This window comes from Nematostella vectensis, chromosome 7 (assembly GCF_932526225.1).
Source record: "Nematostella vectensis chromosome 7, jaNemVect1.1, whole genome shotgun sequence".
Classification (NCBI taxonomy): domain Eukaryota; kingdom Metazoa; phylum Cnidaria; class Anthozoa; order Actiniaria; family Edwardsiidae; genus Nematostella; species Nematostella vectensis.
In genome coordinates this window covers 8,373,186-8,398,597 of record NC_064040.1, presented here as the reverse complement: position 1 = coordinate 8,398,597, position 25,412 = coordinate 8,373,186, and the positions used below count along the sequence as shown (strand labels likewise).

The window sequence follows — 25,412 nt, the reverse complement described above, 5'->3', positions numbered from 1 at the left end:
GTGATACCGAAGGACAACAAGGGCGCACAGCCTCATGGGACGTATACCACAGGGATCCTTCAAAGTCACTTCTTATGTTTTATATTCATCAATAAAAACAAAAATACAGAAAATGAATAATAAATATCCTGCTGTTGGTCATAGACCACCATCCGCGGAGTCTGGACATCTACGTGCATCATTTAAATAACTTTTTTTTTTTTTTCTAGCTGATAGATAATTTCTGGAGCCCGTGTTAGACTGGGTCGAGTGCCTATTCGAAAAATGGCCGCCAAAGTTGAAAAAACAAGACAAGTGCGCGCAAATAATTTCTCAAAACCTTCAATTAGACGAGAATGTGGTGTCCAGAATTCTGGTGCTGCTGGATAACGACAACACCATCCCTTTCATTGCTCGCTATCGGAAAGAGCATAGCGGGGGACTAGACCCGGCCGTGCTTAGACACATTGACGGACAGTACCAACTCCTGAAGTGAGTCTCACTGAACAACAACAATAATGATTTTAATTAAAAAAAGATGATAACGATTTTAATTTCAAAAAACGTTGCACCCGAGAATCAATGTAACGTTAAGGGTTTGAGTTAACCATTGATATAATCATCCACTGTTTAGAGAAGTTCACAAAAAGGCTGAGAGCACAAAGAAGAAGATGGGTGATCAGCTAACAATTGAAATAAGGGGAGCACTAGATAATGCACAGTCAGTTGAAGAAGTTGATGAAATTGTAAGTATGTCCCTACTACATTTTCATATTGCTTTATCAAAAAGTGTCTGCAACATCTGGGTTGTAACCCCGATAGAGTCAACATACTACCCTGGGTACCAGAGCCTCCACAGACTTCTCTCGTCAAGTGACGCTAAGCCGCCAGTGCTGAAAAACGCAAGGCTAGCTCCAGTACCGCATGGTTAAACCAGCCTTTTTGTTTTGAAATGGCGGCGTTTTTCTGGCAAACTGTCACATTTTGGCGAATGCTAAGAAAACTAGACCAAACTTAAGGCTAAAATTTTCTTTATGACTCCCTCATTATCAAACAAGTCTGTCATCTTTTGTACAGTCTGGTTTTAATGCTGTACAGTTAGTCAACTGAAGCGACTGAAGTCAGCCTTTTGTACCTTTACTCGAACGATTCAACACTACGATTGTGCTTGTTTTCGCCAGAACACGCGCATACGCATACGTTATTCAGCACTGTCCGCTCAGCCAAAATGCAAAAATGCTGAGCTTCACTGGGAGAGAGAAGATTGGAGGCTCTGGTACCCAGGGTAGTCAGCTTACCTGTCAACCCCCCGAAAATCTCAAGGCTGGAGAATTTTGAGTATGTTTTTGGGGAGAGGGGTGGGTATAACCTAGCTGGTGTTGAAAATGTTTCTCTGAACGGAGATGAAGACGTCTTGATTCTTCAAATCAATCAAATCAATTCTAGCAGTGGTGCCTTTTACTCAAGAGCAGTTGAACCAGGTCGAAAACACAAGTGAGGATCTCAGCGATCGAGCTGCTTATATACATGTCACGGAATGTTCTAGAGGTAAACATTACATCATTGTTCCTAAGAATAGATCGACGGAATGTTCTAGAAGTAAACATTACATCATTGTTCCTAAGAATAGATCGACGGAATGTTCTATTCTGAAAATATCTAGATTGATACTAAATCATGGCGAGTCATTATGAGTCACTGTTATTTGTCCGTATCGTATAGTTCTGGAGAGTTTGCATAGAGTGATTTTCCAACAGCTGGTGCTTGCCGTATAGAAAGTTCTCGCAAACAAATCCACTTGTAGATCTCACGAGGGTGTTATTAAATAAATTGCACTATGCAAGGGAATTATTGTTTTATTTTGATAGAAAACAGGACCAAGGGGGCCCCAGTCACACGCTATACAACCAACAGTACAAGTATAAGCGTGGACTGGAACGCCATAACCCCCCCCTCTCTCCTTTACAACACGGGTGAATACTGAGAATGTATGAACATACTCATAAAAACTAGGCTTGTGAAGAGGTCCAAAATCTTTTTGTAAGCAATTCTGGAACCATTGTTATTAATGTATACACATGAATACATCTTGTGTTTTTGCAGTGATATATGTTTATTCTCTCTTTGTAGCAATTTCTCCAACTACAGATTCCGCTTCTCCATGCCGGGCAACACAGAAAGTCTATATTACAGGTATAAACAAGGTTCTTTAGTATCAAACTAGAGATCTATTGTAGTCAACTTAAAATAATTTGTAGTGGATGAAAAATAAAAATGGCTGAGGATATGGGAAAAGGTCAGCCAATTTCTAAATATGAGTTTTTCTCAGTACAAAATCAAACACACAGGTGTACAATCTAAGAACTAAGCAGATCTTTTTCTACAGCTGCTATGTATTTTAATACATTTTAATATATATTTTAATATATAATATATATATAATATATTTTTATATTTTAATATATATTTTAATTTTAAAAAACCTTAAATGTATGATCAAGTTTCTTAAACATTAGAAATAAAAGAGGGTAAAAAAATTAGGGACATAAATCAAAGAGAAATACTGTTAATAAGAATAAAAAATTACCCAAAGTAAAAAAAATACCCATTTTAAAAAAATGGAAGAAAAATACCCATTGTAAAAAAATGGAAAAAAAATACCCCTTTGTAAAAAAATGGAAAAAAATACCCATTGTAAACAATGGAAGGTATATACCAATGTATCCAAACTAGACTGTTAGATGTGCATTTAATTTATTTATTCAAAGCATTTTTTTTCAGTGCAGATATATTGATACTTGGCCTGCAGTTATTGGCCTATAGCTGTTGCAGTGCCCCTCTGCCACCTGTCTTTTTGTGTGCATTTTTTTATTCATGCTGTGTGGCGAAACTATTTAAGTGGTGTTGAAGTAAAATTCTTTAAATCTCCTTTTGCAGCTTCAATATTGGGCATTTCATTAGCATCTCTACAGAGTTCTATTTCTTTACTGACTATGGCCTTGAGTTGATTGACCATCAGTATGCTTGGTTAGAGAATGACTTGAAGGTATAGTATAGTAGAATATGTTTTGTTTAGATTTACTTGATGTTTAATGGAAGAATGTTGTTCATTTTCGTAAAATAGGATCAATTAATGAAATAAATTTGGAAAGGTACAGTAAACGAGAGGTTTTTTTTCTTCCTGGTATGTGCCCAGAGTGCCATTTGCTGCTTGAACACTACTTCTTACATTCATCAATTCATTGTTTACTAGGGATCACATCTGTTTATAGGTATTTTTAGTCATACTTATACAAAAATTTAGAAAACAAAACACTTGTCTTTCTTGTATATTTGAAGTCATTTTCTTGCATATCATTGTCATTCTGATAAACTGTTTTATGAATGGATTTTATTTTTATTCTGATTTATTAATGTTTTTATTTCTAATTTTAACAGGAGGCAGCAGCCCCTGAAAACCGCACCTTTCGCCCGTGGATCTTTCTGATGGGTCATCGTCCCATGTACTGCTCCAATACAGACCATGACGACTGTACCATGCATGAGAGTCGAGTTCGGACAGGAATTCCAGAGCTTAACAAACCAGGACTAGAGGATATACTCTACAAATATGGTAAGGACTAGAGGGTATACTCTACAAATATAGTAAGAACTAGAGGGTATACTCTACAAATATGGTAAGGACTAGACAATATACTATACAAATATGGTAAGAACTAGAGGATATACTCTAAAATATGGTAAGGACTAGAGGATATACTCTACAAATATGGTAAGGACTAGAGGGTATACTCTAAAATATGGTAAGGACTAGAGGGTATACTCTACAAATATGGTAAGGACTTGAGGATATATTCTACAAATATGGTAAGGACTAGAGGATATACTCTACAAATATGGTAAGGACTAGAGGGTATACTCTAAAATATGGTAAGGACTAGAGGGTATACTCTACAAATATGGTAAGGACTTGAGGATATATTCTACAAATATGGTAAGGACTAGAGGATATACTCTACAAATATGGTAAGGACTAGAGGGTATACTATACAAATATGGTAAGGACTAGAGGGTATATTCTAAAATATGGTAAGGACTAGAGGGTATACTCTACAAATATGGTAAGGACTTGAGGGTATACTCTACAAATATGGTAAGGACTAGAGGGTATACTCTACAAATATGGTAAGGACTAGAGGATATACTCTACAAATATGGTAAGGACTAGAGGATATACTCTACAAATATGGCAAGGACTAGAGGATATACTCTACAAATATGGTGAGGACTAGAGGATATACTCTACAAATATGATAAGGATATACTTTTCAAAGCTTAGCACAAATCAAGAAATAATTGGGAATAGGTAACACAAGTATATAATAATATAATAAACAAAATTATTTTGGGAAGCTTATTAAATTTCCTGAAACTTGTAGTGTACCTTAGAGCACAGTTACCATGTGATTAAAAACTCATTAAATGGTTGATTGGAAATGTGCCTGAACATTTGTTTCATGTTATTCTCAGGTGCTGATGTCCTTATATGGGCGCATGAGCATTCCTATGAGAAACTCTTTCCTGTGTATAATCAACAGGTGGGTTTACTGCAGGGGGAGCAGGGGGTGTGTATAATCGACAGGTAGGTTTACTGCATGGGGGGTAGGGGGTGTGTATAATCGACAGGTAGGTTTACTGCATGGGGGGCAGGGGGTGTGTATAATCGACAGGTAGGTTTACTGCATGGGGGTAGGGGGTGTGTATAATCGACAGGTAGGTTTACTGCATGGGGGGTAGGGGGTGTGTATAATCGACAGGTAGGTTTACTGCATGGGGGGCAGGGGGTGTGTATAATCGACAGGTAGGTTTACTGCAGGGGGGGGCAGGGGTACATGGACATAAACATGCAACAAGATGAATAACAAAATGATGATGCACACAAAGAATAAGATACTTTGTTTTATATGACAACAACAAAGGGATTTTAGTAAACATTGTGTACAATTACATTAACATGTAAGCATACTCTACTCATCATAAACACTTCTCAAACCATCAGAGCCCAAGTTTTATTAATCATTGATAAATAGAGTTTATTCATAGTGTTTTCTTGGTGAAAAAAGGTGAGCAAGGTTACTACACCACTTGAGAATATGAAGTGGCCCTTAATTGACTCCGTGTCCTCTACCCATGACAACATTGTTTGTGTTCAAATCCTCCCTCTTTATTCGTCAGATGTGTAATGGTTCCAAGGAAGCACCCTACACCAACCCTTGTGCACCCGTCCATATCATAACAGGATCTGCTGTGAGTATGTCACCCTACACCAACCCATGCACACCCGTCCATACAGTATCATCACAGGATCTGCTGTGAGTACAGGAGTAGTGCCTCTAAACTTGTATCATTCTCTGGAATCTATCCTATGAAGGTGATGCAAAAAAAAAACCTGTATTTGCATTACAAAAAACAGGATGCACCTGTTTCTCAATGTTTCACCTTTTACACATTTTTTTATTAATTACAGTAGGGGATTCGTATTAATTTGATTCCTTCTGTTCTAGGGTTGCCAAGAAAACCATGACCCGTTCAAGTACCACTTTGGACCATGGACTGCCTCCCGGTCCCTTGACTACGGCTACACACGAATGACCATCCACAACAAGACGCATATCTACTTTGACCAGTTCAGTGTTGACAAGGTAGGTCACATGACAACAAGATGCATATCTACTTTGACCAGTTCAGTGTTGACAAGGTAGGTCACATGACAACAAGATGCATATCTACTTTGACCAGTTCGGTGTTGACAATGTAGGTCACATGACAACAAGACGCACATCTAATTTGACCAGTTCAAAGTTGACAATGTAGGTCACATGACAACAAGATGCACATCTACTTTGACCAGTTCAGTGTGGAAAGGGTAGGTTACATGACCATATATAGACATTCAAAGTAACAATCTCAAATATATATTTTACCAAGTTTGTTCACTAGCTGTATCTTTGACTTAGTTTTAATTACTTTTGTCCTCTATAGTTATTATGTTTTCTTTTTTTTGTCATATTATTGTGCCATGGCCAAATAGAAATAGGAGCAAGCTAGGTTTTTTTTTGTGCTGAGCCTGGATTAATTTTGTCCCCAGAATGTCAAAAATTGAATAATTTTTGTTGTTCTACAGAAAATGGTTGTGGATAGTACCTGGCTGATAAAAGACAGACATGAGTCATATTTCAAGGCCCACCATTAACTCTCCAAGGGACTCTTCTTATACTTAACAATTTATCACATTTTAACAGGGTTTGGGGGGCGTAAATTGATTATTTCATCATTTAGGTAGCCTGTGTACAGCCGGAAATAGTTTCATTAGAACCATTTTGTGGCTGCATGCAGGCTACATTTAAGGGGTCTGGAATTTTTATGTGATTTTTCAGGCAGTTTGAATAACATGTTTTACTTGAAATAAAGTCATGTAACTGCTCCACCTATTTTTTGTTTTGTTTTTAATCTCGACAGGGCCTTTTTTGCCCAAATAAAAATATATCACAAGAAATCCTCACAACCCAAAAATAAGAAGCTTAGTCTATTATATCCTGTGTAATTTTAACAACACATTGAATTATGATTTCAGCTTTTTGGGTGCAAAAGTACTGTAACCATAAAGAAGTCTTGAAAAAAGACTTGTACTTGTAATAGTCTGATGTTCTTAAGATTTGTCCAAATTTTTATCTTAAATCTTAAGAACATCATGGTTGTAGGTTTTTGTGTGTTTTGAATTCCAGAATAAAAAAAAATGTGATGGACATACCAAGTATGTATGTTTTTTTTAAATTATTATTAAAAGATAATTACAAAATGCTAGTTGATTTAATTGCTCATATTCCCGGGGAGTTCTCTTCAATGATTATCAGTTTCTTTGGAAGCAATAAAACTATTAAAGTTTGTTACAGTAGCTAATTATTGAACACCTTAAGAGATAGGTCACAAAACAGTTGGAAAGATAGCAAGACATGACATTGTTTACAAATAAGATGGTACAAAACCTGTTGTGTTAAAAATTTGATCAACTGAAATGAATTTAGAATGTCAAAAATCATTGGCAAGAGTTCTCAGTGTACTCAAAATTGCTGGAACTAATCCATAAATCGGTGGCATTTATTTTACATGACACCAAACAAAATTTCAAAGAATACAATCTGATTAACTACTACACCCTAGTAACACTGTTTTAAGATTTTCTTTTTTATCACCCGATTAAAATTTAGATATTCCTGACTGATTCCAGTCAGTATTACAGCCTTCAGCAAGAACAAAAAAACAATTTGACAGAGAAAATATTGCCATAGCAAGCTCCCACTATGGGCCCAATATTGAGTATATACTAAATTTGAAAACATTCATCTTTAGGGCCCTGTATATCCATTTCCAACAATTAACTTCAAAAGTACATTGTCCTACGGGACAAAAGCAAGAACATCGAAAAACTTGCGATTTTTATAACAAACAACAGCATTTTTGCCATCCTTTGTCATAGCAATGGAATTTGCTTGCCAAAGATTTGTGGCTATTGTGCCTTTTAAGTCCTTTGAGTTAACACCATACACATAGATCATGCTTTCTTCCCTGCATACAAGAATGCTGTCATTGGTTGGGCTAATTGCTAGGGCTTTAACATTTGTCATCCCCCAAGGCCCAGCAAAGTCTCCATTCAAATGGAAAATAAAAATCCTATCACTGCCATAATCAGGAACATAAAACTTATTATTGTAATACTCAACCCTACCACAGTCACTTGACAAAATACCTTGACCAAATCTAAATCCAAATCTAAATCTTTTAGATTTAAAGTTTTTACAATAAACAAGGATATAACATTCTACACAGTCTTCATCTTCAGATACTGCAGTAACAATTAGCCAACCACTGGCATCAACACTCACAAAATAAAACTCTTCATCATCTGCTAACAACTCCTGTGAAAAAGAATGGTCTCTATTGTAGAAAACTAAGCGCTTATTGTCTACAACAATAAGCTCATTGTCTATGGAAAAGGCAATGTCACTTATACGGAATGAGACAATGTGCCTTTCTGGGTTCTTGTAGCCATGTGGAGTGTCATGGTATATGTACACTTCCCCATCGCCAACAAGGATAGCAATATCTCCAGTGCGCTGACAAACTGTGACACGCCTGACAAGGTAATTGATAGATGGTTGTTCCCTTTGCACCAACTGACAACTCGTAAAGGGTGGAGTTTGCTGGCGAGAGATAGCTAGGGGAGAGTTACATGCTTGTGGAGTTGAAGGAGGTGCTTGATCCCTCTGAAGGGAAGGGGAGTTGGTCAAACCTTCCCTGCAAGTTAAATAAATTATTTCCTTCTCAATTTCATTCTTCAAGAAACCGAAAACAACTTCTTCTTCTCCTTTATGAAACTTCATGTTAAATGCAACAGGGTTCGATGTAGCTGTTTCCCTTGGATTATCCATCTTTGGAGCTCCTTGGATCTCACCAAGTTGGCTCACGTAGACTTCAACAAGTTCTATAATCTCATCTAACTTTCCTGCTTGTAAGACCTTCTCAACATTCTCAATACAACTGCTTGACTTTTCGATGAAGTCATCAAGTCGTTTCTTGATAGATGTGAAGTTTGAAGCATCGAGTTCCGATTGATAAGTGTCTTTGAAGTATTTATCTACCTCAGCATGCAGGCAGGACTCGTGTTCGTTAACTTTCTGTCTCAATTTCTCCGCGTGATCTGATATCTCTCGTTTCAGTTCTTCGGCGTCTTTTCGAACTTCGTCTAAACAGGAAATGTTCGAATTCACCATCTCTCGATAATTCCTAGCTTCTTCCAGCGATTCTTTCGCTTTCTTGAGCGCTGACTTGATAGCCTTTTGCTCCTTTCCGCCTGGTGTGTTTTCTATGATCCTTACTAACAAAGTGTTGGTTGGAAACGAATTTACTCCGTTTTGGGGAATCTCTGATCGCGCTCGGCATATCGGACATTCCACGAATCTACTGGAGTTTCTCGCGGTAATTTTTTCGAGGCATTCTCGACACACGTTGTGTGCACACGAGGGAAGGCTCTTAGGTTCTTCAAAGACCTCAATACAAACAGGGCAAGCTCCTTCGTCCCCTAGAAGGGTGTGGAAGTCAGGAAGCGTGTAGGCTCGTCCGTCGGCCATGTTGTGATGGGAGTTACTTGAACACCTGCGTCGAAGTACAGTCGGGCCCGTGGTATATTATGATCAGCGGTATCGCTTCGCAAAACCACAGCTATCCCATAGTGTTAATAAAGCAATATTCGCACATGGCCGGCAGTCATGGCTGCCTGCGATAGCACCTGAATGCGATAAATCAATTTAGCTCGGTAATTGACAGGAAGACCTCATGGGAATGTACCTCTTGGCCTTGCGTTTAGCGACAGTATCAAAGGCAAACCGACCACTTTAACTGTGGTGTTTTCATTTGTTCGGTGAGCAGTGGTCCGGGATCAAGATATTTCTAAACTGCTTATGTATTAAATGAATAACCGATGTAACTAATTGATTAGAATTGATAATTGTTACCAATTTTTATCAATCGGTTGTATTCAATTTTTTAAGGAATCATTCACTTACGCCCTTCAGACTGAGAAATCGCTAAGACGCTAAAGATAGTAGTTTTAAATACTATTAACATTTATATTCCAAACATTTATATTCCAAAGTTGTTGACATCTCGGAAGAACGAGCAAACATGATGAGGTTAAACTTTGGCACATGCTACAACGATATCCACCGGTAAGTATGTACGCCTAAACTATAATCTTGCTTCCAGACCGCAAGCCTAAGAAAGTGCGACTGAAATGTTATATTCGAACGACTGTGTATTTTACAATTGCAGGTGAAACGTCAATATTTGCAATGTGTGCAAGGATGACGATGGAGAAGACTGGCTGGGTTGTGACGCATGTGGCCAGTACTTCCACTGCGGCTGTTTACCGGGCGTCAATTTCGCCGAGGCTGTAACCGGCGTTTCCTTCTGCCCTTGTAAATATTATATGTTACTCGCGAAGTATTCCGCAGACCTGCCAGAGATTTCTAGTATCCCCCAATAGTCACCCAGAGGTAGCGAGGGATCAATTTCCTCAGATGTGAGAGAAAAACTAGAGATAGCCGTATTAGTCGGAGCAGTTTGGCAGTTTCACAGAGGATGTGTAATTAGAGGAACAATAGGAGAGCCGGAAGCTATAGACAGAGCTAGTATGGGTATTCTATATGGTCCTTTGACAGTAGGTTAGATAGTGATTGTGTTGTGTAACACGAGCATTGTATTTAGTTAGAGTTAGACTAGTGAATAAAGGCAATAAGCCATCAAGGCTTAAAAGTCCACTTCAGAGGCTTTATCCTATTGAAGTGAGATGCGCAGTCTTGCGGCACGAGCGTGAACGGCAATGTGCAGCCCGCCCCGAGCTAGCATTACAAGCGCAATATTTAGTTACTTGTTTTTATAACAGTTAATTGGTAATCAATGTAATTGAAAGATTGAAACAAGTGAAAGTATAAAGTCCCCAAGATCGTCCAGCGCTAGATAGAAGTCGAAGTTACGAAAAAAAAATTTGTGCTCCTATTTCAGCAAAAAATCTAATTTATTATATTTATTCATACTGATCTCGTTGCTCGAAAGGTTGTCGGTTCAACATACTTGAAGTCTTTGCCGATGGCCATGTTGCTGGCCATGTGCACCCGAATATAGGCTTTCTGTATAGATTTAGACGCTGTCTAAAAGCTCCTAATTAGATATTGGGATCCCTGTGGTGGTTGTAACCTTGGCCACCAAGTGTTTGAACCCCCCCACCCACCCCTCTTAATAAATTTTGGTTGAGACGTTCTCAAGGCAGCATCAATGAAATATCCAAACAACAACTTCAGGATCCCTGTGGTGGCTGCACCCCCCTTGCCCCCTAGAAAACTTTGTCTAGACTGGTGATCTAACGGTCTGGGGATAGCTGTGGTTTTGCGAAGTGATACCGCTGATCCTAATATACCATGGGCCCGACTGTACTCCGACGCCAGTTGATTGCGTTTTCAAATTGTTTTTGTTTTACAATCTAGTTTGCTTTTAATTTTGATTCCGCTTTCAAATTGTTTTTGTTTTCAATTAAGTTTGCTTTTAGATTTGATTTCGCTTTCAGAATACTTTGTTTAACAATTTATTTTGGTTTTAACTTTGATTTCGCGTTGGAATTGTTTTGGTTTTACAATTTAGTTTGCATTTAACATCGATTTCGCTTTTAAATTATTTTTGTTTTTAAATTTATTTTGCTTTTAAATGAAAAAAAATGTGATTTTTCCTCCAAGAAAATAAAGAAATCGAGCGGCATCGGCCACCATATACGTCCCATGAGGATGTGCGCTCTTTTTGTCCTTCGGTATCACAACATGGCCGTCGGAGGAGCCTACAAGTTTCCTGAATTCCACACCCTTCTAGGGGACGAAGGAGCTTGCCCTGTTTGTATTGAGGTCTTTGTAGAACCTAAGAGTCTTCCCTCGTGTGCACACAACGTGTGTCGAGAATGCCTCGAAAAAATTACCAAGAGAAACTCCATTAGATTCGTGGAGTGTCCGATATGTCGAGCGCGATCAGAGATTCCCCAAAACGGAGTAAATTCGTTTCCAACCAACACTTTGTTAGTAAGGATCATAGAAAACATACAAGGCAGAAAGGAGCAAAAGGCTATCAAGTCAGCGCTCAAGAAAGCGAAAGAATCGCTGGAAGAAGCTAGGAATTATCGAGAAATGGTGAATTCGAACATTTCCTGTTTAGACGAAGTTCGAAAAGACGCCGAAGAACTGAAACGAGAGATATCAGATCACGCGGAAAAATTGAGACAGAAAGTTAACGAACACGAGTCCTGCCTGCATGCTAAGGTAGATAAATACTTCATAGACACTTATCAATCGGAACTCGATGCTTCAAACTTCACATCTATCAAGAAACGACTTGATGACTTCATCGAAAAGTCAAGTAGTTGTATTGAGAATGTTGAGAAGGTCTTACAAGCAGGAAAGTTAGATGAGATTATAGAACTTGTTGAAGTCTACGTGAGCCAACTTGGTGAGATCCAAGGAGCTCCAAAGATGGATAATCCAAGGGAAACAGCTACATCGAACCCTGCTGCATTTAACATGAAGTTTCATAAAGGAGAAGAAGAAGTTGTTTTTGGTTTCTTGAAGAATGAAATTGAGAAGGAAATAGCTAATTTAACTTGCAGGGAAGGTTTGACCAACTCCCCTTCCCTTCAGAGGGATCAAGCACCTCCTTCAACTCCACAAGCTTTTACCTCTCCCCTAGCTATCTCTCGCCAGCAAACTCCATCCTTTAGGCGTGGTCAGTTGGTGCAAAGGGAACACCCATCTGGCAATTACCTTGTCAGGCGTGTCACAGTGTGTCAGCGCACTGGAGATATTGCTATCCTTGCTGACGATAGGGAAGTGTACATATACCATGACACTCCACATGGCTACAAGAACCCAAAAAGGCACATTGTCTCATTCCGTATAAGTGACATTGCCTTTTCCATAAACAATGAGCTTATTGTTGTAGACAATAAGCGCTTGGTTTTCTACAATAGAGACCATTCTTTTTCACAGGAGTTGTTAGCAGATGATGAAGAGTTTCATTTTGTGAGTGTTGATGCCAGTGGTAGGCTAATTGTTACTGCAGAATGTGAAGATGAAGACTGTGTAGAATGTTATATCCTTGTTTATCATAAAAACTTTGAATTGAGACTTAGATTTGGTCAAGGTTATTTGTCAGGCGAATGTGGTAGGGTTGAGTATTACAAAAGTAAGTTTTATGTTCCTGATTATCTCCATGGTACGATTTTTATTTTCCATTCCAATGGAGACTTTCTTGAGGCCTTGGGGATGACAAATGTTGAAGCCCTAGCAATTAGCCCAGCCAATGACAGCATTCTTGTATGCAGGAAAGAAAGCATGATCTATGTGTATGGTGTTAACTCAACGGACTTAGGCACAATAGCCACAAATCCTTGGCAAGCAAAGTCCATTGCTATGACAAAGGATGGCAAAAATGCTGTTGTTTGTTTTGAAAATTGCGAGTTTTTCGATGTTCTTGCTTTTGTCCCGTAGGACAATGTTCTTTTGAAGTTCTTTGTTGGAAATGGATATACAGGGCCCTAAAGATGAATGTTTTCAAATTTTGTATATACTCAATATTGGGCCCATAGTGGGAGCTTGCTATGGCAATATTTTCTCTGTCAAAGGGTTTTTTGTTCTTGCTGAAGGCTGTAATAATGACTGGAATTAGTCTGGTTAGATTCTTTTTTAGGAATCTCTAAATTTTAATTGGGTGATAAAAAAGAAAATCTTAAAACAGTGTTACTGTAGTAGTTAATCAGATTGTATTCTTTGGAATCTTGTTTGGTGTCATGTGAAATAAATGCCACTGTTTCATGGATTAGTTCCAGCGATTTTGAGTACACTGAGAACTCTTGCCAATGATTTTTGACATTCTAAATTCATTTCAATTGATCAAATTTTTAACACAACAGGTTTTGTACCATCTTATTTGTAAACAATGTCATGTCTTGCTATCGTTCCAACTGTTTTGTGACCTATCTCTTAAGGTGTTCAATAATTAGCTACTGTAACAAACCTTAATAGGTTTATTGCTTCCAAAGAAACTGATATTCATTGAAGGGAAATCCCTGGGAATATGAGCAATTAAATCAACTATTTTTTTTCAAAACACCCATATCAACAACCATGATGTTTTTAAGATTTATAAAAATTTGGACAAACCTTAAGAACATCAGACTTTTACAAGTCTTTTTTAAAGACTTCTTTATGATTACAGTACTTTTTTCCCCAAAACCTCAAATCGTAATTCAATGTGTTGTTAAAATTACACAGGATATAACAGACTAAGCTCCTTATTTTTGGGTTGTGAGGATTTCTTGTGATATATTTTTATTTGGGCAAAAAAAGCCCTGTCAAGATTAAAAACAAAACAAAAAATAGATGGAGCAGTTACATGACTTTATTTCAAGTAAAACATGTTATTCAAACTGCCTGAAAAATCACATAAAAATTTCAGACCCCTTAAATGTAGCCTGCATGCAGCCACAAAATGGTTCTAATGGAACCTTTTCCGGCTGTACATAGGCTACCTAAATGATGAAATAATCAATTTACGCCCCCCCCCCAAACCCTGTTAAGATGTGATAAATTGTTAAGTATAAGCAGAGTCCCTGGGAGAGTTAATGGTGGGCCTTGAAATATGACTCATGTCTGTCTTTTATCAGCCAGGTACTATCCACAACCATTTTCTGTAGAACAACAAAAATAATTCAATTTTTGACATTCTGGGGACAAAATTATGCCGGGCTCAGCACAAAAAAAACCCTAGCTTGCTCCTATTTCTATTTGGCCATGGCACAATAATATGACAAAAAAAAAGAAAACAGAATAACTATAGAGGACAAAAGTAATTAAAACTAAGTCAAAGATACAGCTAGTAAACAAACTTGGTAAAATATATATTTGAGATTGTTACTTTGAATGGCTATATATGGTCATGTAACCTACCCTTTCCACACTGAACTGGTCAAAGTAGATGTGCATCTTTTTTGTCATGTGACCTACCTTGTCAACACTGAATTGGTCAAAGTAGATGTGCATCTTGTTGTCATGTGACCTACCTTGTCAACACTGAACTGGTCAAAGTAGATATGCATCTTGTTGTCATGTGACCTACATTGTCAACACTGAACTGGTCAAAGTAGATATGCATCTTGTTGTCATGTGACCAACCTTGTCAACACTGAACTGGTCAAAGTAGATATGCATCTTGTTGTCATGTGACCTACCTTGTCAACACTGAACTGGTTAAAGTAGATATGCATCTTGTTGTCATGTGACCTACATTGTCAACACTGAACTGGTCAAAGTAGATATGCATCTTGTTGTCATGTGACCTACATTGTCAACACTGAACTGGTCAAAGTAGATATGCATCTTGTTGTCATGTGACCTACCTTGTCAACACTGAACTGGTCAAAGTAGATATGCGTCTTGTTGTCATGTGACCTACCTTGTCAACACTGAACTGGGCAAATTAGATATGCATCTTGTTGTCATGTGACCTACATTGTCAACACTGAACTGGTAAAAGTAGATGTGCATCTTGTTGTCATGTGACCTACCTTGTCAACACTCAACTGGTCAAAGTAGATGTTCGTCTTGTTGTCATGTGACCTACCTTGTCAACACTGAACTGGGCAAATTAGATGTGCGTCTTGTTGTCATGTGACCTACATTGTCAACACCGAACTGGTCAAAGTAGATATGCATCTTGTTGTCATGTGACCTACCTTGTCAACACTGAACTGGTCAAAGTAGATATGCATCTTGTTGTCATGTGACCTACCTTGTCAACACTGAACTGGGCAAATTAGATATGCATCTTGTTGTCATGTGACCTACCTTGTCAACACTGAACTGGTCAAAGTAGATATGCATCTTGTTGTCATGTGACCTACCTTGTCAACACTGAACTGGTAAAAGTAGATATGCATCTTGTTGTCATGTGACCTACCTTGTCAACACTGAACTGGTCAAAGTAGATGTGCATCTTGTTGTCATGTGACCTACATTGTCAACACCGAACTGGTCAAAGTAGATATGCATCTTGTTGTCATGTGACCTACCTTGTCAACACTGAACTGGTCAAAGTAGATGTGCGTCTTGTTGTCATGTGACCTACCTTGTCAACACTGAACTGGTCAAAGTAGATATGCATCTTGTTGTCATGTGACCTACCTTGTCAACACTGAACTGGGCAAATTAGATATGCATCTTGTTGTCATGTGACCTACCTTGTCAACACTGAACTGGTCAAAGTAGATATGCATCTTGTTGTCATGTGACCTACCTTGTCAACACTGAACTGGTTAAAGTAGATATGCATCTTGTTGTCATGTGACCTACCTTGTCAACACTGAACTGGTCAAAGTAGATGTGCATCTTGTTGTCATGTGACCTACCTTGTCAACACTGAACTGGTCAAAGTAGATATGCATCTTGTTGTCATGTGACCTACCTTGTCAACACTGAACTGGTCAAAGTAGATGTGCATCTTGTTGTCATGTGACCTACCTTGTCAACACTGAACTGGTCAAAGTAGATATGCGTCTTGTTGTCATGTGACCTACACTGTCAACACCGAACTGGTCAAAGTTGATATGCATCTTGTTGTCATGTGACCTACCTTGTCAACACTGAACTGGTCAAAGTAGATATGCATCTTGTTGTCATGTGACCTACCTTGTCAACACTGAACTGGTCAAAGTAGATATGCATCTTGTTGTCATGTGACCTAACTTGTCAACACTGAACTGGTCGAAGTAGATATGCATCTTGTTGTCATGTGACCTACATTGTCAACACTGAACTGGGCAAATTAGATGTGCGTCTTGTTGTCATGTGACCTACATTGTCAACACCGAACTGGTCAAAGTAGATGTGCATCTTGTTGTCATGTGACCTACATTGTCAACACTGAACTTGTCAAAGTAGATATGCATCTTGTTGTCATGTGACCTACATTGTCAACACTGAACTGGTCAAAGTAGATATGCGTCTTGTTGTCATGTGACCTACCTTGTCATCACTGAACTTGTCAAAGTAGATATGCATCTTGTTGTCATGTGACCTACCTTGTCAACACTGAACTGGTCAAAGTAGATATGCATCTTGTTGTCATGTGACCTACATTGTCAACACTCAACTGGTCAAAGTAGATATGCGTCTTGTTGTCATGTGACCTACCTTGTCAACACTCAACTGGTCAAAGTAGATGTGCATCTTGTTGTCATGTGACCTACCTTGTCAACACTAAACTGGTCAAAGTTGATATGCATCTTGTTGTCATGTGACCTACCTTGTCAACACTCAACTGGTCAAAGTAGATATGCATCTTGTTGTCATGTGACCTACATTGTCAACACTGAACTGGGCAAATTAGATATGCATCTTGTTGTCATGTGACCTACCTTGTCAACACTGAACTGGGCAAATTAGATATGCATCTTGTTGTCATGTGACCTAACTTGTCAACACTGAACTGGTCAAAGTTGATATGCATCTTGTTGTCATGTGACCTACCTTGTCAACACTCAACTGGTCAAAGTAGATATGCATCTTGTTGTCATGTGACCTACACTGTCAACACTGAACTGTGACAGGGTGACTTGCTCACAGCAGATCCTGTGATGATATGGATAGGTGCACAAGGGTTGTTGTAGGGTGACATACTCACAGTCGATCCTGTGATGATATGGGCAGGTGCACAAGGGTTGGTGTAGGGTGACATACTCACAGCAGATCCTGTGATGATATGGATGGATGGGTGCACAAGGGTTGGTGTAGGGTGACATACTCACAGTAGATCCTGTGATGATATGGATGGATGTGCATGAGTTGGTGTAGGGTGACATACTCACAGCAGATAAAGCAGATAAGAATAAAGAGGGAGTGAGGATTTGAACACAAACAATGTTGTCATGGATAGAGGACATGGAGTCAATTAAGGGCCATTTCATATTCTCAAGTGGTGTAGTAACCTTGCTCTTTACATTGGGGACTGTGAACCTTTTTTCACCCAGAAAAAAACTATGAATAAAACTTGGGCTCTGATGGTTTGAGAAGTGTTTATGATGAGTAGAGTATGCTTACATGTTAATGTAATTGTACACAATGTTTACTAAAATCCCTTTGTTGTTGTCATATAAAACAAAGTATCTTATTCTTTGTGTGCATCATCATTTTGTTATTCATCTTGTTGCATGTTTATGTCCATGTCCCCCTGCCCCCCCCCCCCTGCAGTAAACCTACCTGTCGATTATACACACCCCTACCCCCCATGCAGTAAACCTACCTGTCAATTATACACACCCCCTACCCCCCATGCAGTAAACCTACCTTTCGATTATACACACCCCCTACCCCCCATGCAGTAAACCTACCTTTCGATTATACACACCCCCTGCTCCCCCTGCAGTAAACCTACCTGTCGATTATACACACCCCCTACCCCCCATGCAGTAAACCTACCTTTCGATTATACACACCCCCTGCCCCCCATGCAGTAAACCTACCTTTCGATTATACACACCCCCTGCTCCCCCTGCAGTAAACCTACCTGTCGATTATACACACCCCCTGCCCCCCCCTGCAGTAAACCTACCTGTCGATTATACACACCCCCTGCCCCTCCCCCTGCAGTAAACCTACCTGTCGATTATACACAGGAAAGAGTTTCTCATAGGAATGCTCATGAGCCCATATAAGGACATCAGCACCTGAGAATAACATGAAACAAATGTTCAGGCACATTTCCAATCAACCATTTAATGAGTTTTTAATCACATGGTAACTGTGCTCTAAGGTACACTACAAGTTTCAGGAAATTTAATAAGCTTCCCAAAATAATTTTGTTTATTATATTATTATATACTTGTGTTAACTATTCACAATTATTTCTTGATATGTGCTGTGCTTTGAAAAGTATATCCTTACCATATTTGTAGAGTATATCCTCTAGTCCTTACCATATTTGTAGAGTACACCCTCTAGTCCTTACCATATTTGTAGAGTATACCCTCTAGTCCTTACCATATTTGTAGAGTATACCCTCTAGTCCTTACCATATTTGTAGAGTATACCCTCTAGTCCTTACCATATTTGTAGAGTATGCCCTCTAGTCCTTACCATATTTGTAGAGTATACCCTCTAGTCATTACCATATTTGTAGAGTATACCCTCTAGTCCTCACCATATTTGCAAAATATATCCATTAGTCCTTACCATATTTGTAGAGTATACCCTCTAGTCCTTACCATATTTGTAGAGTATATCCGCTAGTCCTTACCATATTTGTAGAGTATACCCTCTAGTCCTTACCATATTTGTAGAGTATATCCGCTAGTCCTTACCATATTTGTAGAGTATACCCTCTAGTCCTTACCATATTTGTAGAGTGTACCCTCTAGTCCTTACCACATTTGTAAAGTATATCCTCTAGTCCTTACCATATTTGTAGAGTATACCCTCTAGTCCTTACCAAATTTGTAGAGTATACCCTCTAGTCCTTACCAAATTTGTAGAGTATATCCTCTAGTCCTTACCATATTTGTAGAGTATATCCTCTAGTCCTTACCATATTTGTAGAGTATACCCTCTAGTCCTTACCATATTTGTAGAGTATATCCTCTAGTCCTTACCATATTTGTAGAGTATACCCTCTAGTCCTTACCATATTTGTAGAGTATATCCTCTAGTCCTTACCATATTTGTAGAGTATATCCGCTAGTCCTTACCATATTTGTAGAGTATACCCTCTAGTCCTTACCATATTTGTAGAGTATATCCTCTAGTCCTTACCATATTTGTAGAGTATATCCGCTAGTCCTTACCATATTTGTAGAGTATATCCTCTAGTCCTGGTTTGTTAAGCTCTGGAATTCCTGTCCAAACTCGACTCTCATGCATGGTACAGTCGTCATGGTCTGTATTGGAGCAGTACATGGGACGATGACCCATCAGAAAGATCTACGGGCAAAGGGTGCGGTTTTCAGGGGCTGCTGCCTCCTGTTAAAATTAGAAATAGAAACATTTTAATAAATCGGAATAAAAGTATAATCCATTCATAAAACAGTTTATCAGAATGACAATGATATGCAAGAAAGACAAGTGTTTTGTTTTTGTATAAGTATGACTAAAAATACCTATAAACAGATGTGATCCCTAGTAAACAATGAATTGATGAATGTAAGAAGTAGTGTTCAAGCAGCAAATGGGACTCTGGGCACATACCAGGAAGAAAAAAAACCTCTCAGTTACTGTACCTTTCCAAATTTATTTCAATAACTTTCAATAACTGCAAGCCAAGTAACAATATATCTGCACTGAAAAAAAAATGCTTTGAATAAATAAATTAAATGCATTGTGATAGAGACATCTAACAGTCTAGTTTGGATACATTGGTATATACCTTCCATTGTTTACAATGGGTATTTTTTCCATTTTTTTCCAATGGGTATTTTTTTCCATTTTTTTCCAATGGGTATTTTTCTTCCATTTTTTTAAAATGGGTATTTTTTTACTTTGGGTATTTGTTTATTCTTATTAACAGTATTTCTCTTTGATTTATGTCCCTAATTTTTCTACCCTCTTTTATTTCTAATGTTTAAGAAACTTGATCATACATTTAAGGTTTTTTAAAATTAAAATATATATCAAAATATAAAAATATATTATATATATTATATATTAAAATATATATTAAAATGTATTAAAATACATAGCAGCTGTAGAAAAAGATCTGCTTAGTTCTTAGACTGTACACCTGTGTGTCTGATTTTGTACTGAGGAAAACTCATATTTAGAAATTGGCTGACCTTTTCCCATATCCTCAGCCATTTTTTTTTTCATCCACTACAAATTATTTTAAGTTGACTACAATAGATCTCTAGTTTGATACTAAAGAACCTTGTTTATACCTGTAATAAAGACTTTCTGTGTTGCCCGGCATGGAGAAGCGGAATCTGTAGTTGGAGAAATTGCTACAAAGAGAGAATAAACATATATCACTGCAAAAACACAAGATGTATTCATGTGTATACATTAATAACAATGGTTCCAAAATTGCTTACAAAAAGATTTTGGACCTCATCACAAGCCTAGTTTTTATGAGTATGTTCATACATTCTCAGTATTCACCCGTGTTGTAAAGGAGAGAGAGAGAGGGGGGGGGGGGGTTATGGCGTCCCAGTCCACGCTTATACTTGTACTGTTAGTGGTAAAGCGTGTGACTGGGGCCGCCCTTGGTCCTGTAAGACAGATAATAAAAAAGGCTTAGCGAGAACGTGGAGAGTAAAGAGGGGTGGATATGCCATAAAGGAGAGGGGGAGGGGGGGGGTTATGGCATCCCAGTCCACGCTTATACTTGTACTGTTGGTGGTATAGCGTGTGACTGGGGCCCCCTTGGTCCTGTTTTCTATCAAAATAAAACAATAATTCCCTTGCATAGTGCAATTTATTTAATAACACCCTCGTGAGATCTATAAGTGGATTTGTTTGTAAGAACTTTCTATACGGCAAGCACCAGCTGTTGGAAAATCACTCTATGCGAACTCCCCAGAACTATACGATACGGACAAATAACAGTGACTCATAATGACTCAGCATGATTTAGTATCAACCTAGATATTTTCAGAATAGAACATTCCGTCTATCTATTCTTAGGAACAATGATGTAATGTTTACTTCTAGAACATTCCGTCAATCTATTCTTAGGAACAATGATGTAATGTTTACTTCTAGAACATTCCGTGACATGTATAAGAAGCTCGATCGCTGAGATCCTCACTTTTGTTTTCCACCTGGTTCAACTGCTCTTGAGTAAAAGGCACCACTGCTGATTAAAGATTGATTTGAAGAATCAAGACGTCTTCATCTCCGTTTAGAGAAACATTTTCAACACCAGCTAGGTTATACCCACCCCTCTCCCCAAAAACAAATATACTCAAAATTCTCCAGCCTTGAGATTTTCAGGGGTTGACAGGTATGCTGACTACCCTGGGTACCAGAGCCTCCAATCTTCTCTCTCCCAGTGAAGCTCAGCATTTTTGCATTTTGGCTGAGCGGACAGTGCTGAATAACGTATGCACATGTGCGTGCTCTTGCGAAAACAAGCACAATCGTATTGTTGAATAATTTGAGTAAAGGTACAAAAGGCTGACTTCAGTCGCTGTTTTGACTAACTGTACAGCATTAAAACCAGACTGTACAAAAGATGACATACTTGTTTGATAACGAGGGAGTTATAAAGAAAATTGTAGCCTTAAGTTTGGTCTAGTTTTCTTAGCATTTGCCAAATGTGACAGTTCGCCAGAAAAACACCGCCATTTCAAAACAAAAAGGCTGGTTTAACCATGCGGTACTGGAACTAGTCTTGCGTTTTTCAGCACTGGCGGCTTAGCGTCACTGGACGAGAGAAGTCTGTGGAGGCTCTGGTACCCAGGGTAATACGCTGACTCTATCAGGGTTACAACCCAAATGTTCCAGACGCTTTTTGATAAAGCAATATTAAAATGTAGTAGGGACATACTTACAATTTCATCAACTTCTTCAACTGACTGTGCATTATCTAGTGCTTCCCTTATTTCAATTGTTAGCTGATCACCTATCTTCTTCTTTGTGCTCTCAGCCTTTTTTCGCCCCATGACAGGTTCTCCAATAGGGTTCTGGATTCCGGATCCTAGTGCGTGGATTCCGGATTCCATGTGGGTTTTTTCTCGTGGATTCCGGATCCCAGCAGCATGGATTCCGGATTCCATATCTCATTTTCTCATGGATTCCGGATTCCATATCTCATTTTTTCATTGATTCCGGATCCCATATCTCATTTTTTCATGGATTCCGGATTCCGGATCACCTGTCATGGGGCTACTTTTTGTGAACTTCTCTAAACAGTGGATGATTATATCAATGGTTAACTCAAACCCTTAACGTTACATTGATTCTCGGGTGCAACGTTTTTTTAAATTAAAATTGTTATCATCTTTTTTTAATTAAAATCATTATTGTTGTAGTTCAGTGAGACTCACTTCAGGAGTTGGTACTGTCCGTCAATGTGTCTAAGCACGGCCGGGTCTAGTCCCCCGCTATGCTCTTTCCGATAGCGAGCAATGAAAGGGATGGTGTTGTCGTTATCCAGCAGCACCAGAATTCTGGACACTACATTCTCGTCTAATTGAAGGTTTTGAGAAATTATTTGCGCGCACTTGTCTTTTTCAACTTTGGCGGCCATTTTTCGAATAGGCACTCGACCCAGTCTAACACGGACGCCAGAAATTACCAACTATCAGCCAGAAACAAAAAAAATTATTTAAATGATGCACGTAGATGTCCAGACTCCGAGGATGGTGGTCTATGACCAACAGCAGGATATTTATTATTCATTTTCTGTATTTTTGTTTTTATTGATGAATATTAAACATATGAAGTGACTTTGAAGGATCCCTGTGGTATACGTCCCATGAGGCTGTGCGCCCTTGTTGTCCTTCGGTATCACAACAGGGAGTTACTTTAACACTGGCGTCGGAGTACAGTCGGGCCCATGGTATATTAGGATCAGCGGTATCGCTTCGCAAAACACAGCTATCCCCAGACCGTTACATCACCAGTCTAGACAAAGTTGTCTAGGGGGCAAGGGGGGGTGCAGCCACCACAGGGATCCTGAAGTTGTTGTTTGGATATTTCATTGATGCAGCCTAATCTTGAGAACGTCTCAACCAAAATTTATAAAGAGGAAAGGGGGGGGGGTTCAAACACTTGGTGGCCAAGGTTACAACCACCACAGGGATCCCAATATCTAATTAGGAGCTTTTAGACAGTGTCTAAATCTATACAGAAAGCCTATATTCGGGTGCACATGGCCAGCAGCATGGCCATCGCGGACAGTGCTGAATAACGTATGCACATGAGCGGACAGTGCTGAATAACGTATGCACATGTGCGTGCTCTTGCGAAAACAAGCACAATCGTATTGTTGAATCGTTTGAGTAAAGGTACAAAAGGCTGACTTCAGTCGCTGTTTTGACTAACTGTACAGCATTAAAACCAGACTGTACAAAAGATGACATACTTGTTTGATAACGAGGGAGTTATAAAGAAAATTGTAGCCTTAAGTTTGGTCTAGTTTTCTTAGCATTTGCCAAATGTGACAGTTCGCCAGAAAAACACCGCCATTTCAAAACAAAAAGGCTGGTTTAACCATGCGGTACTGGAACTAGTCTTGCGTTTTTCAGCACTGGCGGCTTAGCGTCACTGGACGAGAGAAGTCTGTGGAGGCTCTGGTACCCAGGGTAGTACGCTGACTCTATCAGGGTTACAACCCAAATGTTCCAGACGCTTTTTGATAAAGCAATATTAAAATGTAGTAGGGACATACTTACAATTTCATCAACTTCTTCAACTGACTGTGCATTATCTAGTGCTTCCCTTATTTCAATTGTTAGCTGATCACCTATCTTCTTCTTTGTGCTCTCAGCCTTTTTGTGAACTTCTCTCGAAACAGTGGATGATTATATCAATGGTTAACTCAAACCCTTAACGTTACATTGATTCTCGGGTGCAACGTTTTTTTTTTAAATTAAAATTGTTATCATCTTTTTTTAATTAAAATCATTATTGTTGTTGTTCAGTGAGACTCACTTCAGGAGTTGGTACTGTCCGTCAATGTGTCTAAGCACGGCCGGGTCTAGTCCCCCGCTATGCTCTTTCCGATAGCGAGCAATGAAAGGGATGGTGTTGTCGTTATCCAGCAGCACCAGAATTCTGGACACTACATTCTCGTCTAATTGAAGGTTTTGAGAAATTATTTGCGCGCACTTGTTTTTTTCAACTTTGGCGGCCATTTTTCGAATAGGCACTCGACCCAGTCTAACACGGACGCCAGAAATTACCAACTATCAGCCAGAAACAAAAAAAAAAATATTTAAATGATGCACGTAGATGTCCAGACTCCGAGGATGGTGGTCTATGACCAACAGCAGGATATTTATTATTCATTTTCTGTATTTTTGTTTTTATTGATGAATATAAAACATAAGAAGTGACTTTGAAGGATCCCTGTGGTATACGTCCCATGAGGCTGTGCGCCCTTGTTGTCCTTCGGTATCACAACAGGGAGTTACTTAAGCAAAATGATTGTAAAATCTCGTCGGCCTATCGCTGCCATAGTTTCCTATGGTGCACATCGGCCCTAAGCATAATAAAAAGCGAGGAGTACAGACTATATTCTTCTAAACGCTTATTCGAGAGACCCCTTTCTTAGAGATCTGTCCTCTGGCCTGGTTTTTGTCCCTTGAGAAACATTGCAAGGGAGCACGACAACGAAAACCCTTCATGTGTGTTTATTTTGTAAGGGAAGTTAGCTGACTTGCGCTGTACTCAAGGAGCCAACTGTCCTATACTTATATAACCACTATCTATCTCCTATTTGCCATCCATTTCTTTCTTTTATACCGTATCTGCACGCCTTCATATTTTATTCCTACCACCGGCCTTGTAATTCCATTCAATTGTTTACAAGCTCACATTACATTCCACAAGATTGAACAATATGTTATCACAAGAAGTTATCAACAGGTAATTATCACCTTCCTCCGAAGGTCAAACACACAGTTCTCCCCTAACATCTAACTGCTAGCCTATTTCTACCTCTCATACATAGCCACTACTCCGACCCTTACAGCCCCCAATGCAATACACCATATAAAATAGCCACACTTACACACTTTAACCCACGCACCAACGTCCATTACCACACATTTTATCACCCCACACAGCCACAGTTAA

The 25,412-nt window shown here is 38.9% G+C and overlaps 4 protein-coding genes across 15 annotated transcripts; 2 read left to right on the top strand and 2 right to left on the bottom strand.

Annotated features, from left to right (window-relative positions):
- Positions 1-250: 250 nt before the first annotated feature.
- On the top strand, positions 251-6,470 carry LOC5513002 (acid phosphatase type 7). 4 transcript variants are annotated; one of them, XM_048730738.1, is made up of 9 exons: positions 329-471; positions 614-725; positions 2,110-2,172; positions 2,917-3,025; positions 3,418-3,592; positions 4,510-4,577; positions 5,215-5,286; positions 5,544-5,737; positions 6,164-6,470. In XM_048730738.1, the coding sequence occupies exons 2-9, from the start codon at positions 694-696 to the stop codon at positions 6,189-6,191; spliced, it is 741 nt and encodes a 246-aa protein (XP_048586695.1). In that variant the 5' UTR covers positions 329-471; positions 614-693; the 3' UTR covers positions 6,192-6,470. The 4 variants fall into 4 exon arrangements, with proteins under 4 accessions (XP_048586698.1, XP_048586695.1, XP_048586696.1 ...); XM_048730739.1 differs by lacking the exon at positions 329-471 and adding an exon at positions 1,426-1,527; XM_048730740.1 differs by lacking the exon at positions 329-471 and adding an exon at positions 1,429-1,527 and having other exon boundaries at positions 618-725.
- A 451-nt stretch (positions 6,471-6,921) lies between these two features.
- LOC5513034 lies at positions 6,922-9,223 on the bottom strand. Its single transcript, XM_048730734.1, has one exon. It carries the CDS (start codon positions 9,165-9,167, stop codon positions 7,437-7,439), a length of 1,731 nt encoding a protein of 576 aa, XP_048586691.1. The 5' UTR covers positions 9,168-9,223; the 3' UTR covers positions 6,922-7,436.
- Positions 9,224-11,015: 1,792 nt separating this feature from the next.
- LOC125568359 (E3 ubiquitin-protein ligase rnf168-like) lies at positions 11,016-13,446 on the top strand. The gene has a single exon (XM_048730454.1). It carries the CDS (start codon positions 11,367-11,369, stop codon positions 13,116-13,118), a length of 1,752 nt encoding a protein of 583 aa, XP_048586411.1. The 5' UTR covers positions 11,016-11,366; the 3' UTR covers positions 13,119-13,446.
- Positions 13,447-14,006: 560 nt separating this feature from the next.
- LOC116618604 (acid phosphatase type 7) lies at positions 14,007-24,489 on the bottom strand. 9 transcript variants are annotated; one of them, XR_007312286.1, is made up of 7 exons: positions 22,658-22,908; positions 20,549-20,611; positions 19,895-19,954; positions 19,463-19,637; positions 18,282-18,349; positions 17,368-17,439; positions 14,007-14,317 (listed from the first exon to the last, which is right to left on the bottom strand). XR_007312286.1 is itself a non-coding variant. In XM_032382519.2 (6 exons), the coding sequence occupies exons 1-4, from the start codon at positions 24,467-24,469 to the stop codon at positions 19,589-19,591; spliced, it is 375 nt and encodes a 124-aa protein (XP_032238410.1). In that variant the 5' UTR covers positions 24,470-24,489; the 3' UTR covers positions 14,007-14,317; positions 18,282-18,349; positions 19,463-19,588. The 9 variants fall into 9 exon arrangements, 4 of the variants coding, with proteins under 4 accessions (XP_032238410.1, XP_048586413.1, XP_048586414.1 ...); XR_007312285.1 differs by lacking the exons at positions 17,368-17,439; positions 22,658-22,908 and adding an exon at positions 24,267-24,489 and having other exon boundaries at positions 19,895-19,949; XR_007312284.1 differs by lacking the exon at positions 17,368-17,439 and having other exon boundaries at positions 19,895-19,949; positions 22,658-22,906.
- Positions 24,490-25,412: the final 923 nt, after the last annotated feature.